The sequence below is a fragment of the Sturnira hondurensis genome, unplaced genomic scaffold (genome assembly GCF_014824575.4).
Source record: "Sturnira hondurensis isolate 20B ecotype Veracruz unplaced genomic scaffold, ASM1482457v3 Scaffold0002633, whole genome shotgun sequence".
In the NCBI taxonomy this organism is placed as follows: Eukaryota; Metazoa; Chordata; class Mammalia; order Chiroptera; family Phyllostomidae; genus Sturnira; species Sturnira hondurensis.
In genome coordinates this window covers 1,887,974-1,909,514 of record NW_028075264.1, presented here as the reverse complement: position 1 = coordinate 1,909,514, position 21,541 = coordinate 1,887,974, and the positions used below count along the sequence as shown (strand labels likewise).

The window sequence follows — 21,541 nt, the reverse complement described above, 5'->3', positions numbered from 1 at the left end:
AAATGAAGGTATTTTTTTGCAGCTTCTGAATTCTTGATAACTTTCTTGAGCTATGCTGTTTAACAGAAGAAAAATTGGTAATGAATTACCAGGGTGGGAAACTGGTTTATGAATCATGTCCTGCTGTGTGCAATGTTGCAGGGCAGCCTCCCTTTTGCAATTTGGGTCGATCCTATTAGGTGCGATGGATGACAGAACCCAGCAGAGGGTGCTGTTGACAAAGGAAACGGAGGCACCATCCAGGGCCCTAAGCTTGAGAAGGCTAATAAACTGACTTTGCATTGTGATTGGAAAATTATATCTGCTGCGGTTTAAGTTGCCAAATTTGAAATGAATGAATCATTCTTGCAACAAAATGAACAAGCACAGAAGATAATGGAAGCATGTTCATTAGAACATTCGGTAGCCCCTTGATCTCAGTGTCACTTAATTTTTTTTATCTTTTTAGAGTATAGCACATAATGTGTTGTAATTTGCTTATATGGGTAGGAGAAAAAAATAATTACCTGGGATAATAGGCAATAACCTATATCTAGAAATAAAGTCGAGTGAGTTTACTTTTTTAAAAAAATCATCAGAATTATTGGCCATCTCACTGTCCTCCAAATGAAAACTGCTTCCCCGAAGGCTTTTGATGTGGAGCTGTTCTTTTATTGCCAATAGAACCATGAAAAATAAACACTTCATTAAAAGTAAAGACATGTACTTGGAAACCCATTACTGTTTTCTTTTCAGGCTGCAAATTAGAAAATATTTAAGCACTTTTATTTGCTTCTAAAATGTTAAACAATTATATTCTTTTTACCAAAACTAAACAGGATACAGCCTGGATACAAGGGTGCAGTCTGGCTCTGCTACCTTCTCGCCCAACAATTATGCGAAAGGATATAGTGATTTGGTGTTAATCCATCCGGTTTTCAAGAGCACAGACTAGGTGGTCGCTCAAATTTTAAAACCTAGATTAGTTTTGGGTAGGTTTGGGACAAGGAGCTGGACCTTATTTCATTGGACAGACCTGAACTTGAGGCTGTTATACACAACACTGCCCCGCTGAAGCTGAGTTCTGTGTGGACACGAGCACAGACACGTGAGCACACACATGCTATTAATTAAAACACTCATGTATGCGAATACAAGTAAGCAAATAGGACACTTGACATGATAGACATGCCAAGCCCTAGTTATTTAATTGGGTGCAAACTTTGTTTAACTGGATTTCAGACAAAATGCATTGTTGGCATTTTGCTAGTACGCAGCTAAGGCCTCATTATCAAGGAAAGGCCGAAAGGTGCTGCTTGTGCCTGTGGTTCATGACTAAATCCTCCTGCCTGCTCAGCCTGTTTCCCCCTCGCTGCTCTGGGGCTCTGAGGCTACAAGAAGCAGGCCCCTGATGAGAAACAGACATGTTAGGGCTTGAACACCTCACACAGCCAAACCTTGTCTTCCTTCTAGGAGAAAAATTCTGCCAAGGTACCCAGCTACTTTTCCCTGGAGGGAGCTGCTGCACGCCTGCCTCACAGTGGAGACTGCAGCCCCTCCACCTGGATTACACAGACAGTTCCTGTCTTGCACAAGCAACATCAGCACCTCTGGTGTCCCTTTGCTGACTTCTAAGGTGTTTCCTCATCTTCGGCAAGGTCACTCTTCAACATTTCACCAAGAAGTTACCTAAGATGCTATGCATATAGGTTTCCACTGGGCTTTGCAGCTTGGGACAGTTTTCTTCTTTCCCACTCAGCCCCTGGTCTTAAAGCGAGATTGTATCTAAAGGTAAGGGTCACTGCTCAGGGCAAGATGACTAAGATCAGAGGCCAACTGAGTCATCCGTGAGCAGAGGTACGAGGGCTCAATATCACATCAAACAGCAGTGGCCTGTGGATGAATCCCGTTTCTTATTCCCTGCCCCCAAAACCTTTTAAGCTCAGTCATAGGTGCTCTTTGTCTCAAATGATACATTTTTAAAATATTTTATTTACTTATTTTTAGAGAGAGGAAGGGAGGGACAAAGAGAGGGAGAGAAACATTGATGTGAGAGAGAATCATCAATTGGTTACCTCTCCCATGCACCCCAACTAGGGGACTGAACCTGCAACCCAGTCCTGTGTCCTGACTGGGAATCAAACCTTTCACTTTGCAGGAAGACGCCCAACCAACCAAGTTGCACCAGCCCAGTCGAGAGTACCATATTTTGTCATGTATAATGTGCATTCACATTTTTTTGTGCGCATTATACACCAGATTCTTATACCATTATTATACCCATGGTATATAATCATTATACCCATGAATAATGTGCACTTTCCCTCCAAAATTTGGGCAAAAAGTATACAGTATACACAGCAAAATACGACACATGCTTTAAAGTTTATTCTCAGCAGCACCACCACATTCCTATATATTCTGTTCCCATTCCCACTTCCCAAATTGATAGGAGTATATTTTGAAAGGAAAGCTAAATACTCCCAGGTAAAACTGTAATTACCCGGATAGATCTAGCTCTGAGGCTGCTGCCTGGTCCTTTTCTAGCAAGGGAGGCAATGGTGTGAGGATCAGGTAGAATTTTCCACAGTCCTGCCAGTCACTGGGGAGCTAGGAACTTATATTGCCTGATTTCATTTTTGTGGCTGAATAGGCATCCTTATTTGAAAATGCACATTTGACTTTAACTCTATCATAAACAAAGCATTCTACCTTGAGGGTATTATGCCAACTGAAGTAAGTCAGACAGAAAAAGACAAATATTGTATGATCTCACTTCTAGGTGGAATATTAAAAAAAAAAACCCCAAACCTAAACCAAAAAAACCTGCACATGCCAAATTCAGAGAAAGAGATCAGATTTGTGGCTACTAGGGGTGGGGACTGGGGATGGGGGAATTGGAAGAAGGTGGTTAGAAGGTATGGAGTTACAGTTATAAGATAAATAAATCTCGAGAGGTAATGAACAATACGATGACAATAGTTAACACTGCTGTATGATATATACATGAAAGTTGTTAAGAGAGCAGATCCTAAAAGTTCTCATTGTAAGAAAGACCATTGTTTCTTTTCGTTTTTTTTTTGTATCTATATGACATGATGAATGTTAGTTAAACTTGTGATGATCATTTTGCAACTTATGTAAGTAATGCTGTACCCCTGAAAATTATGTACTATTGTATGTCAATTACATTGCAATAAAACTGAAGGAAAGCCTTGGCCAAGTAGCTCAGTTGATTGTAACATTGTCCTGTACACCAGAAGGTTTCAGGTTCAATTCCCAATCGGGGCACATACCTAGGTTGCAACTCAGTGCCCAGTCAGGGTGTGTACAGGAGGCCACCAATCAATGTTTCTTACATCAATGCTTCCCTCTCACATTGATGTTTCTCTCTCTCCTTCTCTTTCTCTCTCCCCCTCCACATTCCTCTCTCTAAAAATCAATAAACATATCCTCGGATGAGGATTTTTTTCTAAAAAACTGAAGGAAACAAACAATAAAAAAACCCCAAAGCACTCTAGTACTCCTCAACACACTCACACACCCCAGTACAGCTAGTCACAGTCAAAGCAATAAAGAGAGCCTTTGATTTCCTATGGCTTGCTTGAGTGTTTTTTTTCCTCCATCACAGGGGACTGTGTGTTTCCAGACGGAATGTCAAAGAACCAAGTTTAATCAAAATCTCTTATGCCGTGTGTTTCCCTTTGGTACCTGTATCTTTTGGTGCAGAGAGCACAAGCCAATATGCTGCAACTGATCCCCTCAGGTCACAACATGGTAGCAACGTCCTCCTCCCAGGCAGGAAGTAGCGCTTGCTTAACCAGGCATGGAAAGTCTGGCTGGTGAATTGTGCCATCAGGCAACGACCGTGGCCTTCATAGGTATCAGAAGTGGGTTTCATAAGAGGAGATTTGCCATCAAATTGCCCCTTCCTGTCCTAATTTCACAGAGGTCCACTGTGTGCATGCACATACACACCACTGTGGAGCAAAAACATTTGTAAGGGAAATTTGGAACTTATTCTTATCCTTGAGGAGCATACAGTTTACTTGGGGAGATGATATTTATACATTCTGAAAAGTACGTTGGGTCTGTTATTTTCTCATAAGGGATAGCCTGTCCTTTTCCTTCAGGACAATTTAAGCCAGAGCTAAAGCATGCAGAGTAAAAACTAGGAGCTTTTCCACTTTTGCTCTCAGGAAACTATTGAAGATTATAGAAGAAAACTTAATTACTCATTTTAACAGACCTTCTTTACCCTCTTATACCAGGCCCCTGAGTAACCTAATAAGCATTCCTAAGATTCAGGTCCAAGTCCACAATCCCTTTCTATCCTCACTTGTCCTTCATTCAGTAAATATCAGTCTCATGTTAGGTACTGGGGATGCAGTGCTGAATGAAATTCAAATAGTAAGGCAGATCAGATATGCGCACGAATCACTCTAATGCCAGAATATTGCCATGTACTTCTGTAAACAAGGAGCTGGGCTAAGCAGAAGAGGAGAAGGAAGAGAAGGAAGTGGTATCTGAATCCTGGAAGGGCAGTAGAGATCAATCCATTGCTAGGTAGAGATTGGAGAAGGGAGGGAGGCATTCCAGAGGCATGAAGAACAGCACGCAGGTGGATTGGATATACATTTAAGGGATGAGGTTGCAGGAACACAGCATTCTTCCAGGAGGAAAGTGGGAGATAAGGCTAGAGAGGCATGTTGGGATCAGAGTACCAGGTTCTGGAGGAAAGCAGGTAGTCAGTAGATAATGGAGAGGCTTAAAATTTTTTTTCAGGGTGAAAACAGTATAATTCAAGTGGTGTTTTGGTGGCAGTGAATCTTGGAAGGGGAGATATGAAGCAGGAAGACTATTGGGAGGCTGCAGCCTCAACAAGTCTGTGTAAGAGAAGATCGTGAACTTTTTGCCTTCATTAAATGTATTGTGATTGTTCATCATTTGGGCTTGTTTTCCTTACTTGGCTGTAAATTCTCAATCCTTTAGAGGAAGGGGACACTGTCTCATTCCTCTTTGTATTCTCGGTGGCTGGCACAGAGAAGATTCATGCTACATTTCCTTGCTCAATGAATGAAATAAGAGGCTGCTAGTGGAAATGGAGAGGACGGGGTGGATATGAGTGTGAGTCAGTGCAGTTAGAGAACAGACAGGGCTGTTTATGGTGGTGTTGAAAGACCGGGCTCAGCGTCCATAGATGTCCTGTACTGTGCAGCTAATCTTCCCAGTAGTCTCTCTTCCTGCTGTTTACTCTGTGTCTCTGTTGCAATTCTCCCCAGCATTACTTGCAACAGTCCTGTCTACCCATTCTTGATCTTTACCAAGGGCATAAAGCACAAAGAGAGACAGGTGACTGCACAAAGGTGTGGAGTCACCTTTGTGACTGTCTCTGGAACGCAGTTTATAAGTAACAGTTGGCCATTCTATGTTTGTCCTCCTTAATCAAACCAGGAGGCAAGGGCCTGGACCACATGGTGCCTTAGTTTCCTCTCTAGTCTGAGATTCTAGAAAGCACTGGAGGCATTTTGATGTATTTGGACTGACTAGCCATTTACATAGCCAGTTCTGCATAGCTTATTTACCTTGCCCCCTGTCCCAATCCTCCTTTTTGTTTATTTATTGATTGATTTTAGACAGAGAGAAGAGGGAGGGGGAGAGAGAGAGAGAGAGAAATTTGTTGTTCCATTAATTTGTGCATTCATTGTTTGCTTCTTATGTGTGCCCTGACTGGGAATTGAACGCACAACTTTGGCATGTTGGGACAATACTCTAACCAACTGAGGTACCGGATCAGGGCCCTCAATCCATTTTAAATCTTATCAGGGAGGATGAAGAATCTCTCATTAGCCATCTTCCATAAAACTGAGCATTTGTAAAACAGTCTAGAACACACCAAGAGCTATTACGAGGGGTTTTTCAAGTTGTCAGTGAACAGTGTTCTTTTTTTGTGGGAGGAGTGGGGAGGTGAAATGGAGGTCGGGGATATGCTAACAAACTTCAGAAGCAGAAGATCACAGATCAAGAGATAATGTACATGCACCATCTCCTCCTTTGAGTGGAGGGCTCCCACAAAGGGCAAAGGCCTGAGGAACTGTCAGCTCAGGGTGGACCCACAGCTAACACTGTTGGCCTCAGTCTGGGACCTTTTCAGTTTACTAGGGCAGAAGCCTTTGCCAGAGAACTTCTAGGGAAACAAGCAAGGGCATCATGGCTATTCCTGCAGCTTCGTGGGCAAAGAAGGCTTGCCTGCCATGTGAGTGTCTGCGCCCTTCCCTCAGACCTCAACTGTGGCAGGGTCACTGCAATTAGAAGCCCGCCAGCCCCTTAGGCCAGAACCCCTGCTTCATATGGTCAGTATTCCTGCCTTGACATTCGCCTCCCTGTTAGCCATTTCTTTGCGGTCAGCTTTCCCCCTGACACTCAGGACATTTAGGGGTAGTCGAGCATCAAGCACTAACACTTGGAGTGTGTAATTTTGATCCTGGTCCAAGTCAAATGGAATTATGAAAATCAATGGACTATTTAAACAATATCACACTATACAATACAAGCTCACATTCTTTCACTGCACAAGGTGCATTTTAAAATCCCATGTGGATTATCCAGTGCTCAGGGTCACCTATGTCATTTCTCCTCCCCATCGCTGCAGATCATTGAAAGTTGAACACATTACTGACTTAGCTACCTCTCTCCACAGCAGCCCTCCATTGTGCCAAATTTTGCTTCTGTTTCTGTTTCTCTTTTTGCATGTCTGATCTCAGAACTGCTATTCTATTTCCACATTAGCAAACCATTCATCCTGTTCAACCACAGAAGGCAGCCTCCCTGTCACCACAGAGAAATGCTCCAGTCCTTTAAGGAGGGCACGGTGGCAGTGGGCAAGGCTACCTTCCACTATGTCAGCGTAGCTGTGACCTTGATTAGAATAGAAGGTCCCACTTTGTGTCCCCTAACTTCAGAAGGACAAAGAAAAACTTGTAGGGTTGTTCACCACTGGCTGAGGCATTGACGATAAAAGTGAAAGTCAGATTTTGTGCAGAGCAGACCAAAGGAGGAATTCGCTACATTATGTAGGTTGGCAATTGCTTATTTCTCTATATGCAGGTAAGAAGGGATGGGGCAGTGGTCCGGGGAGGACTTGTTCAGCACCAGAATGGATTGCTTTGGGAGGAAGAGAGAGGTTCTGCTCTGCACAGGTGCTATTTGGTCAAGAGGGTTTCTAGCATCCTGCTAGCTGGAGTTAAGTAGGTAGGAGAAGGAAGAAATGGATCCTCAGCCTTCCTTTCTGTCTCATGGTGGTATCACACTCCTCTTTTTCTGCTACTAGAAGGGGAATTTTGTAGCCCTGCAGCCTTCCCATGGCTACTGTTGTAATCCCAAACCCCACTCCTTTTTCTACAAGGCAGTGTAGTAGTAGTGGGAAGAGCACTGGACTAGAAGTTCAAAGACCTGACTCAAGACTCAGCCAACTAGTGATGAGAATGGGCAAGTTATTTCCCTCATCTGGCACTCAAGTTTCCTGATATGTAAAAGGACCTCTACTGTCTCTTTGTGGCTGTAAAATGCCATAATTACCCCACGTGAATGCCTCTGTTTCTCATCAGTTAGTGGCTCAATTGATTATTCAACAGCAACGAAGTTAGTTGATACTTTTTTACCCACTGCCAGCCAAGACCTGGTAACAGGTCTGAGCTGCACTCAGTATATGTGTCTTGCTTGCCACACAATACATCAATGTACCAGCAGTGGGAACCAGGCACACAACCTGATGTCACTATATTCTCTTCTCTTTCTGGTATCATTTTCATTAGCATACAAATAGGCTATAGTTTTCTCATTTAAAAAAATCATTTTAGTTTTTTACAGACAGGTAAAGAAAGGGAGAGAAACATCAATCAATTGCCTCTCGCATGCCCCCAACTGCCTGCAACCCAGGCATGTGCCCTGACTGGGAATTGAACCAGTGACCTTCTGGTTAAAGGCTGGTGCTCAATCCACTGAGCCACACCAGCCAGGGTGTATTTCTCCCATTGAAAAACAAAAACAAAAACAAAAAAACCCTCTTTTTCTGTTTACTCCATTTCTCCAACTCCGATTTCCATGATCCTGTTTATAGCCAATCTCCTCAGAACAGTTGTTCACTTACTGTCCCTAATCTCTCTCCTTCCAGTCACTCTTTCTAAAATTATTGAGATACAATTCATATATCATAATAGTCACTATTTGAAAGTATACAATTTAGTGGCTTTGAGTACATTCACAATATGTGCAACCATTGTTACCACTTCTAGAACACTTCCATCACCCCCCAAATAAACCCCATACTCATTACCATTTATTCTCCATTCACTCCTTTCCTCACATCTGTGAATTTGCCTTTTCTGAACATTTCATATAATGGGACTATACAATATTTATCCTCCGGTGACTGCCTTCTTTCATGTAGTGTACTGTTTTTGAGGTTCACCTATGTTGTAGCATGTGTCAGGACTTCATTCCTTCTTACAAATGAATATTCCATGGCATGGACACACCATTTTGTTAGGCTAGTCACAATGGGATTCACATGGGTTCCTTACACTTTTTTGCTGTTATGAATAACACTAATAAACTCATTTGTGTATCCAGTCTCTCTTAAACATGTTCCATTCACGTTTTGGTCCCTCAGTGTACCACAGCACTCGCTCTTCTCAAGTTCAACAATTTCCATGGTGCTAGATGGGTCAATTCTCAGTCCTCATCTTCCTCTACTTGGCAGGGAGTATTCAACATAGCTGATCACTGTTTCCTGTTTGACTTTGCCTCTGGGACATCCCACTCTCCTGGTTTTCCTCCTACCTCATTGGATTTTCCTTCTGAATCCTTTTGCTGTTCCTCTTCATATCCTCAACCCTAAACATGGGAGTGCTCCAGGGTCAGTTATAGGTCTCTTTTCCTCCTTGTCTACAGTCATTTCTGTGGAGATCTCATCACATCTGGGGGCTTTTAATGGAGTCTAAATGCTGGTGGATGCCAAAGTTGGATCTCCAAATTTCAAATCTCCAGCCTCTCTCCTCGATTCCAGACTCATATATCCAATTGCTTACCTGATATTTTCACTTGGCTGTTTATATCCAAAATGGAACTCCCGACCTCTCACCTGGTATAATGTACTCCTTGCATAGTAAATGGAAAGTCCAACATCAAGTTGCTCAGGGCAAAAAAACTTTGAAGTTGCTGACCCTTCTTCCTCCCACACCTCACATCCAATTCTGTCATCAAGTCCTGACAGATCTACTGTCAAAATATATTTAGGATTTTACAACTTTGACTGCCTGCACTCCCTGATCTAAGTCATCATCTTTCACCTGGATTATTGCAAACCCTCTCTACATTAGGTATTCTGTTTCCAGCATAAAATCTGTTTTCAGCATAGAGTGCTGCTTGGAAAATGTAAGTCAAACTATGTCAGTCCTTTAGTCACAACTCTCCAGTGGTTCCACCTCTTACTCAAAGCTCCACACGAAGTAATCCCTGTTACTTCATGGATTTCATCTCCCCATTACTCTTCCTCCAGTCCGGTCACAGTGTATGCCTTATTTTTCCTTGCACACATCAGATTTGTTCCTGCTACAGGGCCTTTGCACTTGCTGTTTGCTCTGCCTGGAATGTTCTCTCTCTTTCTCCCACCACCCCAGATAGCCATATGGCTCATTCCCTCACCCCTCCACAGGCTGGGGCAAAAGTAGGTTTACAGTTGTGAGTACATAAAACACACAGTTTATTCTTGTATTACTATTTATGAATTATTGTATTATTTTCCATACAAACAACTGTAAACTTACTTTTGCCCCACCCTGTATAGTAGTCCCTGCTTACCCACAAGAGATACATTCCAAGAATCCCAGTGGATGCCTGAAACATCAGATGGCACCGAACCTTATATAGACTATGTTTTTTGTGTACATTGTGCACATTTATGATAAAGTTTAATTTATAGTTTGGACACAGTATGAGATTAACAATAACTAATAATAAATAGAGCACGTAACTATGTACTGTAATAAAAGTTCTGTGATTGTGGTCTCTCTCTGTTCATGTTTCCCACCCACAAATTGAACGCCTTTTCCATCTTTTTTTTTTAAGATTTTATTTGTTTATTTATTTTTAGAGGGGAAGGAGAGAGGTAGAGAAACATCAATGTATGGTTGCCTTTTGTGCGTCCCCTGCTGGGAATTAGCCTGCAAGGAACCTGCCTGCAACCCAGGCATGTGCCCTGATTGGGAATCGAACCGCGATCGCCTGGTTCGCAGGCCCGCGCTCAATCTACTGAGCTACGCCAGCCAGGGTGCCTTTTCCATCTTAAGTAAGCACCTACCATGCATGCACTGTGGCTGTAACTTTTGCAGTTTGGGGTGCGAATGAAAAACAATCACAAATTTCTTTCTCCATCTTCACAGTTTAATGGCTACAAGATTTGTTCTTACCATAGCATGTTCCCTGCCCTTTCCTTATTAACTTGAGAACTTCTGCTTTTTCACCTAAAGGAAGTAAGCACTCTACGGCTTCTTTTTGGCACATGTGAGTTGCGGCATCACTCCTATTGTCCTTGGGGGCCATTATTAAGTAAAATAAGGGTGACTTAAACACCAGTACTGAGATACCAATATCTCCACAGGTGATCTGATAAAGGTTATTAATTGACCAATGGTGAGAAGTGTCTATAGCACGGATCTGCTGGACAAAAGGATGATTTATGTTCTGGGTGGGAAGGAGTGGGAGGGCACAAGATTTCATCACACTACTCAAAAACAGTGCAGGATTTAAAATTTATAACATATTTATGGAATTTTCCATTTAATATTTTCAGACTGTGGTTCACCACAGGCAACAAAAAGCATGGAAAGCAAAACCACAGATGAAGGAGACTACTGAACTCAGATATCATCTTCTTAGTGAGGCCTTTTCCAACCACCCAACCTGAAATCAAACCCTTCTGCCCCATCTTCTTGATCTCCCTTATCCTGCCTGATTTCCTCCCCATCTGAAGTTCTGTACATTGTACTTGTCTCCCTCCAGTACAAGGTAAGCTCAGAAATATTTCTTGAATAAATAAATGAACAGTGACATGGATTACTTTGTGTTTTCTTTTTCTCTAGCTCTATTGGGGTAAAATTGGCAAATAAAATTATATGTATTTAAAGTGCATAATGTGTCTTGACCGGTGTGGCTCAGTTGGTTGGGCATCCTTCCGCAAAGTGAAAGGTCACCAGTTCAATTCCTGGTCAGGGCACACGCCTGGGTTCAGTCCATGGGGTGGACACCAGAGGCAGTTGATTGATGTTTCTCTTTCATCTCAATGTTTCTAGCCCTCTCTTTCTCCCTCCTTCCCTTCTCTCTAGAAACAAATAGATACAACATTTAAAGTGTACAATGTGATAATCTGATAAATAAACAAATGACTGAACTGGTTATTTTGAAAACTAGTTGAGACTTAAGCCATTTCTCATTGGTTGACTGAATTCAAACATTAGCTTTCAAAATAGTTTGTCTAATTTCAGCTGTAGTGTGATCTCATATACATTTTTAAAGAGATATTCTCACTAGAATCTTTATCTTTCTTAAGCTATTTAAAAATGTGGGCTCTTGACTCAGCCCATTGGGCTTTGCGTGCTGGACATCTACCTGTGTGAATCAGGACAAGTTAACCATTCTGTACCTCCATTTCGTCATCTGTAAAACAGATGTACGGGCAGCACCTACCCCATGATGTTACTTTGGGGATCACAAAAATAATAGTCTATGTAAATCACCTCACCCAGTACCTGACACATAGTAAAGCTTCAGTGAGTAGTGGCTTCTACTACTGTTATTAAGATGTAAGAGAAAAATTTCAAAACATACAGGAAGACTTGCAACAGAAACAACTGAATACATTTTTCTAAGTGAAACTAAAATAGCTGTCCGGCTTTTTGTATAAGTGGCATTTCTTTGGGAAATGAGCCAAATCTTGAAGGCCAATTTTTTGGTCGCTTTCCTTAGGAGGCTTTCCTTGGACTGGACATAATCCCTATATCCTCATAGAACAGTCACACTCAGAACCCCTCATCCTTAATATCCTCCCTTGTCACATTCTTCATTTTAATGCCATTTCAGGCCCAAAGGTTCAGATTCCATGGATGATCTTCAGTCAGGAAATTGGTTAAAAATTCAGCAGTTCCCTTAGTGGGAAAGATGCTTGCTGAGTGCAAGCGGACTGGCCTTCTAAATGTGTTGAGTTGCAAACGAGGTTGTCCATGCTTTAAAAGGCAAGGACAATGGTCTCTATTTCCGTGTCATGACACCTCCTTGTAGCTCGCTGTCAGACACATCTTGTGTTAATGCCTTGTTAAACAAAGTTATCACAGATCCAGTCTGTGAATGCCAACATGTGCTGGATTCTTTGACTTGTGCAGGGGAAGGTGGAAGCCCAATCCTGTCCAGGAGCACTCTGGCTCCATGTTTCACAGAAGCAGCCAACAAAGTGCTAGCTTTCCCATCAGCACTTGACCCACATCATTTCACACTTGCTTTCCAGGGTCCACTTCTTACATTCTAACCTCTCACTTATCTCCCACAGCAACTTATACTGAGCTGGGCTGGGCTGGCCTGCGCTGGCACACATGCACTTTTCATTCATTAAACTCCATAGCAATCAAGAAATACTACTTAAACCACACTTGCTTCTTTGCTGCTTTGGAACAATTTTCTAGTTTTGTCATTTAAATATAATTTATCTTGTTGTCCGAGGCATGTTGTAAATTTCTTGAGTATATGAACTTCCATATCATTCCTGTCTCCTGCAGTGCCACATTTGATTCTTCATTCAGTCTATGTTTTTGCTATTATGCTCTGCAAAACTGCTCTGGAGAAATGGGTCCAAAACCCTAGGAATTGGGTAACATTTTCTCCTTGACTTTTCATTTTTTATTGTGGTTGTTTAGAGAAAATAGCATATAACAACTAGCAATTACTAAACCACTTTCCTACTGTAGTACAATTTCAAATAAATACCTGACAAAGCCTATGATAAGAATTAGAAACTTACTCATAAACGGTTGTCCATCCATTTTCATTACTTTTGGTGGCCAGAAGCCCTGTGTTTCCTGGGTAGGTCATCAAGGCCAGATTATAGCCCTGGGCTGACACTCTTTTCAGGACTCCATTGCTGCTTATAGTCAGCCAATATACTTGTCCACCAGGCACTACAAGCCAAAGGGGCATCCCACCTGCATCCCGACGAATATGCACTGAGTTGCCATTGCTACTGGTAATTGCGCCCAAGTCTCCTTCAGCATTGTAGGTGAAATTATACACATAGTCCCTTGTTATCAAGTTCAAGGTATGCAGGTGGGTTCCATTGACGGTGAACTGATAGAGTTCCTGATCAGCAGGTGAAGCAATCTCATAAAGGTTCATGTCATTCAGGTGGGCTTGGTTCCTGCTAATGGTTCGAATGCGAACGTTCCCAAGATCAGCCACATAGAGGGTACCATCAGGTGACACTGCTAAGGAGGAAGGGGCTTTCATTTTTGCATCTTTGGCATAGCCACCATCACCTGTGGGAGGAAGACCCTGATTTTAGTAATTGTCATCGTGATAATTTATATAAATAAACAGTATACAGAGATCACTGCGCATCAAGAATCACTTGAAAGGGAATAATCCCCCACATGTCCTCCTGGACAGATTCGAAACCCATCATTCAAAATTCTTGAGTCGGGATCACTGAAGATAAACAGTAAATGCAATTATCTCGGTAACACCAATTTTGAGAACTCTTCAATCCTGCTGTTCTGTATCTATTGTATTGCAAGATATTGCAAGATAAAAAACAGCAAATTGCCCTGGCTGGTGTAGCTCAGTGGATTGAGCCCGGGCCTGCGAACCACACAATCACGGTTCGATTCCCAGTCAGGGCACATGCCTGGGTTGTGGGCCAGTTCCCAGCAGGGGACTCAGAGAGGCAACCATACATTGATATTTCTCTCCTTCTCTCCTTCCCTTCCCCTCTAAGGACAAATAAATAAAATCTTTAAAAAAAACAGCAAATAGTAACAGCCATCAAAATCTGCCTGGAAATCCATGAGACTTATGCCTGTCAATGCTTGTAGGATCTATCTCAGAATTTTCCAATCCTACTGTGCCTGGAGGAGCTTTCTTCGGTTAATTTCCATTGTCACCTTGTCAAAGCATACTCAGCATGTAAATGCAACAATGATTCAGAACATCACATTTAATAACTGGGATAAATACTAGATTTGTCTTGAATGAAAGATATTAATTAGAAAAATAACTATAAAACTAATTGTCCACAAAAACATCAGAAATATTGATCAAAAGTTATATTGACCAAGTTGCTCACTGTAGAGTCCTATGGCTGAAGTAAAAGCAAACATTAACAGAACCATTTGGGCCTGGATGATAAGGTTAATAGGGCTGTAGGCAGTGCGGAGGGATTTTCATGTCCCAGCAACAAATGTATCTATTGACATATCCAGGACTGTTTGCTATCTGGAATATCCACTCCATGTTTTGGGGAAAAGGCTCTTTTCTTCATTTTTTTTTCTATTCCAACTGAAAATAAAGGGCAGTAATGGTTATGGAGACAGTTTTTAAAAATATTTTATTTATCTTTAGAGAAAGGGAGGGAGAAAAAGAGGCAGAGACAAATTGACATGAGAGAGAACCATCAATTGGTTGCCTGTCAAATGTGCCCTGACTAGGGATCGAACCTGCAACCCAGCATGTATCTTGACCTGGAGTAGAGCCACCCAGTGGACTGAGCTACAACAGTCAGGGCCGGTTATGGAGAAAGTTTTGCACTTAAAAAAAAATGATGTATGTAGCAGACTAATGTCCTAAGGACAGTGCATTGTGGGATTTAATTATGCCCACGTGTCCCCAGAACAGTCTGTTCCTAGCCCCTTTGGGTTTCAAATACCACATTCTAATAATAGGGAAACCAGAAATTAGGATAAGTAATTTTTTCCTGAGCTAAATTAGTAAATGTAGCTTTTACCTAGTTTCTCTTTCTCAAAAGTACAAATACTACTATGATCCCACATTTGTACAGTGGTCTTCTTAGAGTTATCAAAATTTGTATAATAGTTTATCTGCGAACCAGCAAGATGATGTAATTAAGGTCAATGACATCTAGTTAACAGATGGAGTAAGCGAGTCATGAAGAGATTCTGTGACTTTCCTGAAGCCACTCGGTGAGTCAGTGGCAGAACAATCACCAGATACTAGGCTATCTGACTCCCAACACATTGCTTTCTCTACTAGTTCATATTAATGTTCACAGGCAACAATTTGTTTTCCTTGTGACTTTTTTGATGCATGCTTTTCCTTTGAAAACAGAAAGGGGGAGCTGCTGAATTGCTAAAGTCATACCTGAAAAACAGTCACAGTTGGGATCAATTTTGCAATCACAGTCAGTGGGGGCACCAGCCATGATGGAGATCTCCCCATTGGTGGTAACTTGCTGAATGCGGTTTACTTTCCTCTCATCTGTTTCAGCTATGAAGAGCAGTCCGCTGTGGGAGACGCTGATGGCCCTAGCTGACTCCAGAGTGGAGTGAATTGCCACCTTGCTGACTAAGAAATGATCGATACCCGGCACCTGGCAGTGAATGGGGCGCCCTGCAATGATCCGCACACGCCTGTTCTCAGAAATTTGCAGCACAATGTTGTTATCCAAGACATACAGTGAATTGTCCATGGGATTGACTGCAAGGTCTGTTGGCCACTCTAATCGCACCTGCAAAAAGAACAGAACACACACCATTAGGTTACAATATCTTTCTAGAGGCAGTTTTACCTTGAAAGAAAAACTGGCTTATTGGCTGCCCTCCTCTCAAGAATTTTAGCAATGTTGGTGTTGTCTGCAAAGTTGTGGGAGGATGGTTGATCCAGTGTTCTGGGAAGCATATTTATCATTTATACCACTTACAGCATAATGTAAATTTTTTTGCAATAATTCCGGAAGGATCCTCTAGAGTAGCAATTTTGCAATTTTCAACCCTTTTCATCTCATGGTACACATAAACTAATTAGTAAAAATGTGCAGCACATCAAAAAGTCTATTATATATTGGCCAATCTGATAAAAATAGGTGTACTTTTGATTGATTTATTAAAAAATAATAATAGACACCCTGGCTGGTGTGGCTCAGTGGATTGAGTGCTGGCCTATAAACCAAAAGTTCACCTGGTTCCATTCCCAGTCAGGGCACATGCCTGGGTTGTGGGCCAGGTCCCCAGTAAGGGGCATGAGAGAGACAACCATGCATCGATGGTTCTCTCCCTCTTTCTCCTTCCCTTCCCATCTCTCTAAAAAAATTAATACAAATCTTTAAAAATAGTAATAATAGAAATTATCTACCCTTTTTGCTCCAAAGTGACTTTTTAAAAAATCAGGTACCTGTAGTTGTGTATAAGGATTTCTGATATGAAGAATTAACCCACCAGACACAACTTTATTATGTAATGTGACCAATAAGATGCAACCGTATTGTATGACCTATATATTTATGGTTCAAGACAGGGCATTCATACCAGATGGCTATTGTTGTGTTGGCTGTTGTCATTTTTTTTTACTTAACAATGTGAGGGAAAAGAGGTTAGTGCCCCTGATTAAACAGCCAGGAAGTGCATGTTTTAAACATTCTTGTGGCACACCAGTTGAAAATCACTGCTCAGTGTTTTTCACAGAGTGGTCTCTGGACCAGCAGCAATAGCATCACGTGGGAACTTGGCCGAAATGCAAATTCTCAGGCCCCAACTTATACCTATTAGACTTCTTCTGGTTTCAGAAACTCTGGGGGTGAAAACCTAGCCAGCTGTGTTTTTGTTTTATTTTTCTTCCAGCCAGCTGTTTTAACAAGCCTTCTGGGTGATGCTAATGCACACTAAAGTTTAAGGACCACTGCTTCAGGGTTTCTGTGTCACTATGATATGCAACTCTCTCTCACTGTCCTGTAGATGCATGCAAGAGCAAAGCTAACAGTAACCTCTTGGGACAGGACCTTCCATTAGTATAGACCCAGCTTCCATCTTGTGGAATATTCAGGTACGGTACATCAGCTGGTGATTTGGAATCTTAAGTTGTAATGTACCGTTACCTGGCTTGACCTGGTTCGCTATATCTCTCTTTCCTCAGCCAAGAAATGGGTTGATTTGTTCTTTCATTGAATGTTTGCTGAGTGCTTTCTCTGTGTTAAGTTTTATGCTAGGCTTCAGAGATTCAAAAGACCACTATGACATGACTCTCCATGTTATGAAGAAGCAGGCAGCAGAGAGAGTATGAGAGCAGTTCACCCAGACTAGGAGTCAGGAGGCAAGGTATTGCCACAAAAGGTGCTACATAAGCAGGATCTGAAATGATCAGGAGAGTAAAGGGGTAAAAGTAAGGGGAGGGGAAGCAGAGTGGAGGGCACTCCAGGCAGAGGGAAAAGCATGGGTAAAGGCTCAGAGGTTAGAGATAGTATGGCCCAGTAAGGGTGATAATAAAGGCTGAATGTATGGGAGGGTAAACAAAGGAATCAGGAGGTAAACAGGGACTCGGTATTATGGACTAAATTGTGCCCCACCCCTAAATTTGTATGTTGAAGTCCTAACCCCAAATGTGACTGTATTTGGCAATAACGCCTTTAAAGAGGTAATAAAAGTTAAACAAAGCCTTAAGGGTGGGGCTCTAATTCAACAGGACTGGTATCCTTATTAGAAGAGGAAGAGATACCAGGAGTGTGGACGCACCGAGAAAATTTCCCTGTGAGGACATAGTAAGAGGGTGGTCTTCTGCAGGCTGACGACAGAGGCCTCAGAGAAACTAAACCTGTTGACACCTTGGTTTTGAACTTCTAGCCTCCAGAACTGTGAGAAAATAAATTTCTTTTGTTAAAGTCAGTCAGTCTGTGGTATTTTGTTAAGGAAGCCCCAGCAGACTAACACACAAAGTAGGTAATGAGGGCTGGACATATTTAGCTTTATTGTGTTGGCTGTGGGACACTGCTGAAGGCCTTTAGCATAGTTATGGTGTCCAGTAGTTATATTTGGGTACAAGAAGGATCAAACTGGCTGCTGCTGAAACCATAATGGAGCAGGAAGAGAGATGGGAGGCAGGCTGATAGTTAGGAGGCTCCTGCAGTGTTTCGGGTGAGGGATGCTAGTGGCCTGAACTAGGGTGGCAAGAGGGAGAGCAGTAAATGTATTTGAGATACATTAAGGAGTTTGAAACAAGGACTGGTGTGTGAGTGTTTGCATGTATATATCTTGTGTACCTTGTGCCATGTGGTAGGAACTGGAGACCCACAGACCAACCAAACATGCATCCATTCAAGTATCTTTCTGGACATAAGAGTCAGCACAATTCCTGCCCTGACTTCTCAATAGTTACTATTTATCACTGGGCATTTCTCAGAGAACTGTATTACATGCCCTCTCACCCCACCACTCACTAATTCTGTACCTTATTTCTCTTCTCCTACCCTAGACAAAGTCATAAAAATCTGTCCCTTTCCTGCCCAAGAGAGTAACAGTAATGGGGCTAATATTCTTTGTACCTTGAGTGAATTCCCAAGGAAAGCTTTGTTTTTCTTAATGAATCTGAATGTTTGAAAACAAATATAGACTATAGACTGTCAGCATTCTGAGGTGTACTATTTCCCTGAATGGAAGAGACCTTACACTGAGAAATGAAGTAGATAAAGGCCAGTATGAGATGAGGCCCTCCCTCTAATTTTTTAAAGATTTTATTTATTTATCTTTAGAGGGGAAGGGAAGGAGAGAAGGAGAGAAATATCAGTGTATGGTTGCCTCTCGTGCATTCCCTGCTGGGAACTGGCCTGCAACCCAGGCATGTGCCCTGGGTTGGGAATTGAACCCTGATCCTCTGGTTCGCAGGCCTGTGCTTAATCCACTGAGCTATACCAGCCAGGGCTTTAATCCTATTTCTCAATGGAGGGCAACTAGTGATATTGTAAAGAAAACAAAGGTTGTCTTTGACCTCCTCTCTAGCACCACTTGGGGCTCTTTGCTCCCTGTCTGTGAGTGTCTCTCCCAGACAACCAGCAACCTCATTCTGTCCCTGTGTCTTTGCGTGCCCTCAGCTTCCACATGGGCTGGTCTTCTCTGCTTGGTACCATATGCCTCTGGGCAGCTAGGAATTTGAATGCTAATGGGGTATAAAGTTGAGCTTGTGTCGTGCATGTTCTACAGAGCCTTTCAGGCCAAGGCCATTGGATAAACATTAAACACTGGCTTTAATAGCTCCCAAAGCAGTTTTCTGTGATGTGTTCCTCAGCATGTCTGTCTGAGGCCTTTTCACGTCAGTGTCCCACCACTAAGAGAGCTAGTTCCTGCTTCTGTGCTGGGCACCAACTCCTCCTCTGCCACATATTCTCACCCAGGACCTCTATATACGCCATCGTGCTTGTACAGACGCTGTCTGTGTGTGCCGGTCCTATGTGCACTGCCGCCCAGAAAATAAGCTGGGGCCGACTGAGGAAGACAACATGTATTTATTTCAGTACAACACTCCAAGTTTGATCGAGTCTGAAGCCAGTGACCCAGAAAAAACAAAGCCAGTAGAAATGACATTCTAATTATCCCCAGTCTGAGAGCTGAGGCCAGGGCAGAGGCCGGGGACAACACACACCTGGCAGGAGTCAGGGAAGGACATGTTTCAGACTCTGTTCTCTGCTGTCACGGCTGCCTCTGAGATAAAGGTTGGTCACTGAAAGATAAGCTGTTAAGTTTTCCAACTCGCTGAACCTGATTTAAGTCAATACTATTGGTGTCATGTTTATTAGATTTAATATTACCTCAAAAATACAACAGCTATTGTGTCTGTTTGTTTTCTTTTCCATCAAATAACTCACCCTCTGGCAGTTTTCTGTAACTAAGGTGACCTTTGTGCTTCTGAGACACTTTCTCTACCAGCTCCACAGAATCCCTTTAATTCCCATTTGATTTGGCTGGGCAGCTTGTCTATGAAATCTACTCAGATGAAAGATGTGTGGCTGCTTAGTAGTCTAGGGTGTGCCTTTTCAGAAACTGGACCTTTCAACCTCTCTCAGGTTGTCAGATCCTTTTATATCCTTCTCATGTTAAATACTCCCATTTCCAGGTAAATTTTCAAGGAACTGGTGCTTCAGACCCACACAATAGAAACACTGTATTTCTCACCAAGGCATTTCTCGAACACAACCTAACATGGAATGGGGTCTTTGAGCTGCTTCTTGCAGTCACAATTAGCACCTATTATTTGTAGAGATTCAAGAATTATATGCTTCTATGGTGAGGCTAAAAGTAACCTCTGAGGACTGCTGGCACATATCCATGGAGTTTCTGGGGAGAAATAAATGTTTCTCCTTGGGCAATGGGAGCAGAAAGAGATGCATGTGCAACAGTAAATCTCTGGAAACTCTGCCCACTGACCCAGCCTACAGGCAAACCATTTGGCTTGATTTGTGGTGGTTGCCCCACCTTGTAAAAATACATTAATTTGTATGAAATGTCAAAATGTATTTAAGCTAAACTAGCATTAAAGGTCACTGGTGTTGCCGTCAGCTGGTGGGTGTGCCCATCTTCTGACAACCTTCCCTGAGAAACAAGTCTGAGCAGGAAGGAGCTCTTGGTCTAGATGTCAAGCCTTGACAACACTATGTTGTCCTCTGTAGATTTGCCTTGAAGGGACCTGACTCCCAGGTCAGCCAGTCCCATGATTGGTTTAAAGATCCAGTTAATTTTCACTTAAAGCAACACTTTATAAAACACCAGAATCCTACAGGGAAAAATCCATGTGTAAAATCAATATCTAAACATGAGCCCTTGATTAGACTAAAGTAGAAAATCCTTCAATTATAAGCTTAATCCCACAATGTAGACACACACCTTAGTTTGCACACTTGGGCTCTCTCTGGCAGTCTGAAGGCTGGGTCCTTCCTTTACTAGTATATAGTCCTAGGCAAATGAGGTCTCCTCCAGGAGTGTCTGGTTCTCTCAGTTGTAACAAGGAAAAGAGGCTAATGACAATCTACCTACTTCTGAGAGTTACTGCCCTGCAGTGGGCTATTCTCCAGTAGGTTAAATGAGATAGTGATATCAGGTGTTCAGTCCAGTGCCTATAAGATGGTAAGTGGTATTAACATTAGCAATGGTTTCAAAGACATAGACCTTTAGAGCTAGAAGGAATATCATTAAGTTCAATATAGCTCTCTTTCAACTCTGTTTCCAACTCCAGCTGTCCACATAACATCTTCATGAAATTAGCCTTACCTGTATACCACTTGCACTATTATTGACTTAATATTCTTCTTGAAATGGATCTACTTTTAAAATATAAATAGGTGTGCCCTGACTGGTGTGGATCTGTGGGTGGGGCATTATCACAGAGAGTGAAGGGTCACCGGTTCAATTCCTGGTCAGGCCACATGCCTGGGTTGTGGGCCAGGTCCTGGGTTGGGGGTACAGGAGAGACAGCCAGTAGATGTTCGTCTTGCACATCGATCTCTGTCCCCCACTTTCTCCAACCCTTT

General features: G+C 42.3%; 1 protein-coding gene across 1 annotated transcript in view; it reads right to left on the bottom strand.

Moving 5' to 3' along the window:
* The window catches only part of TENM1 (teneurin transmembrane protein 1), a 397,683-nt gene that overhangs the window by 26,344 nt on the left and 349,798 nt on the right, over nucleotides 1-21,541 (bottom strand). Inside the window, exons 21-22 of the mRNA XM_037040336.1 lie at nucleotides 15,397-15,763; nucleotides 13,049-13,559 (exon numbers count right to left, since the gene is read on the bottom strand). Of these exons, the coding sequence (XP_036896231.1) occupies nucleotides 13,049-13,559; nucleotides 15,397-15,763 (878 nt within the window). The remainder of the gene's footprint in view (nucleotides 1-13,048; nucleotides 13,560-15,396; nucleotides 15,764-21,541) is intronic.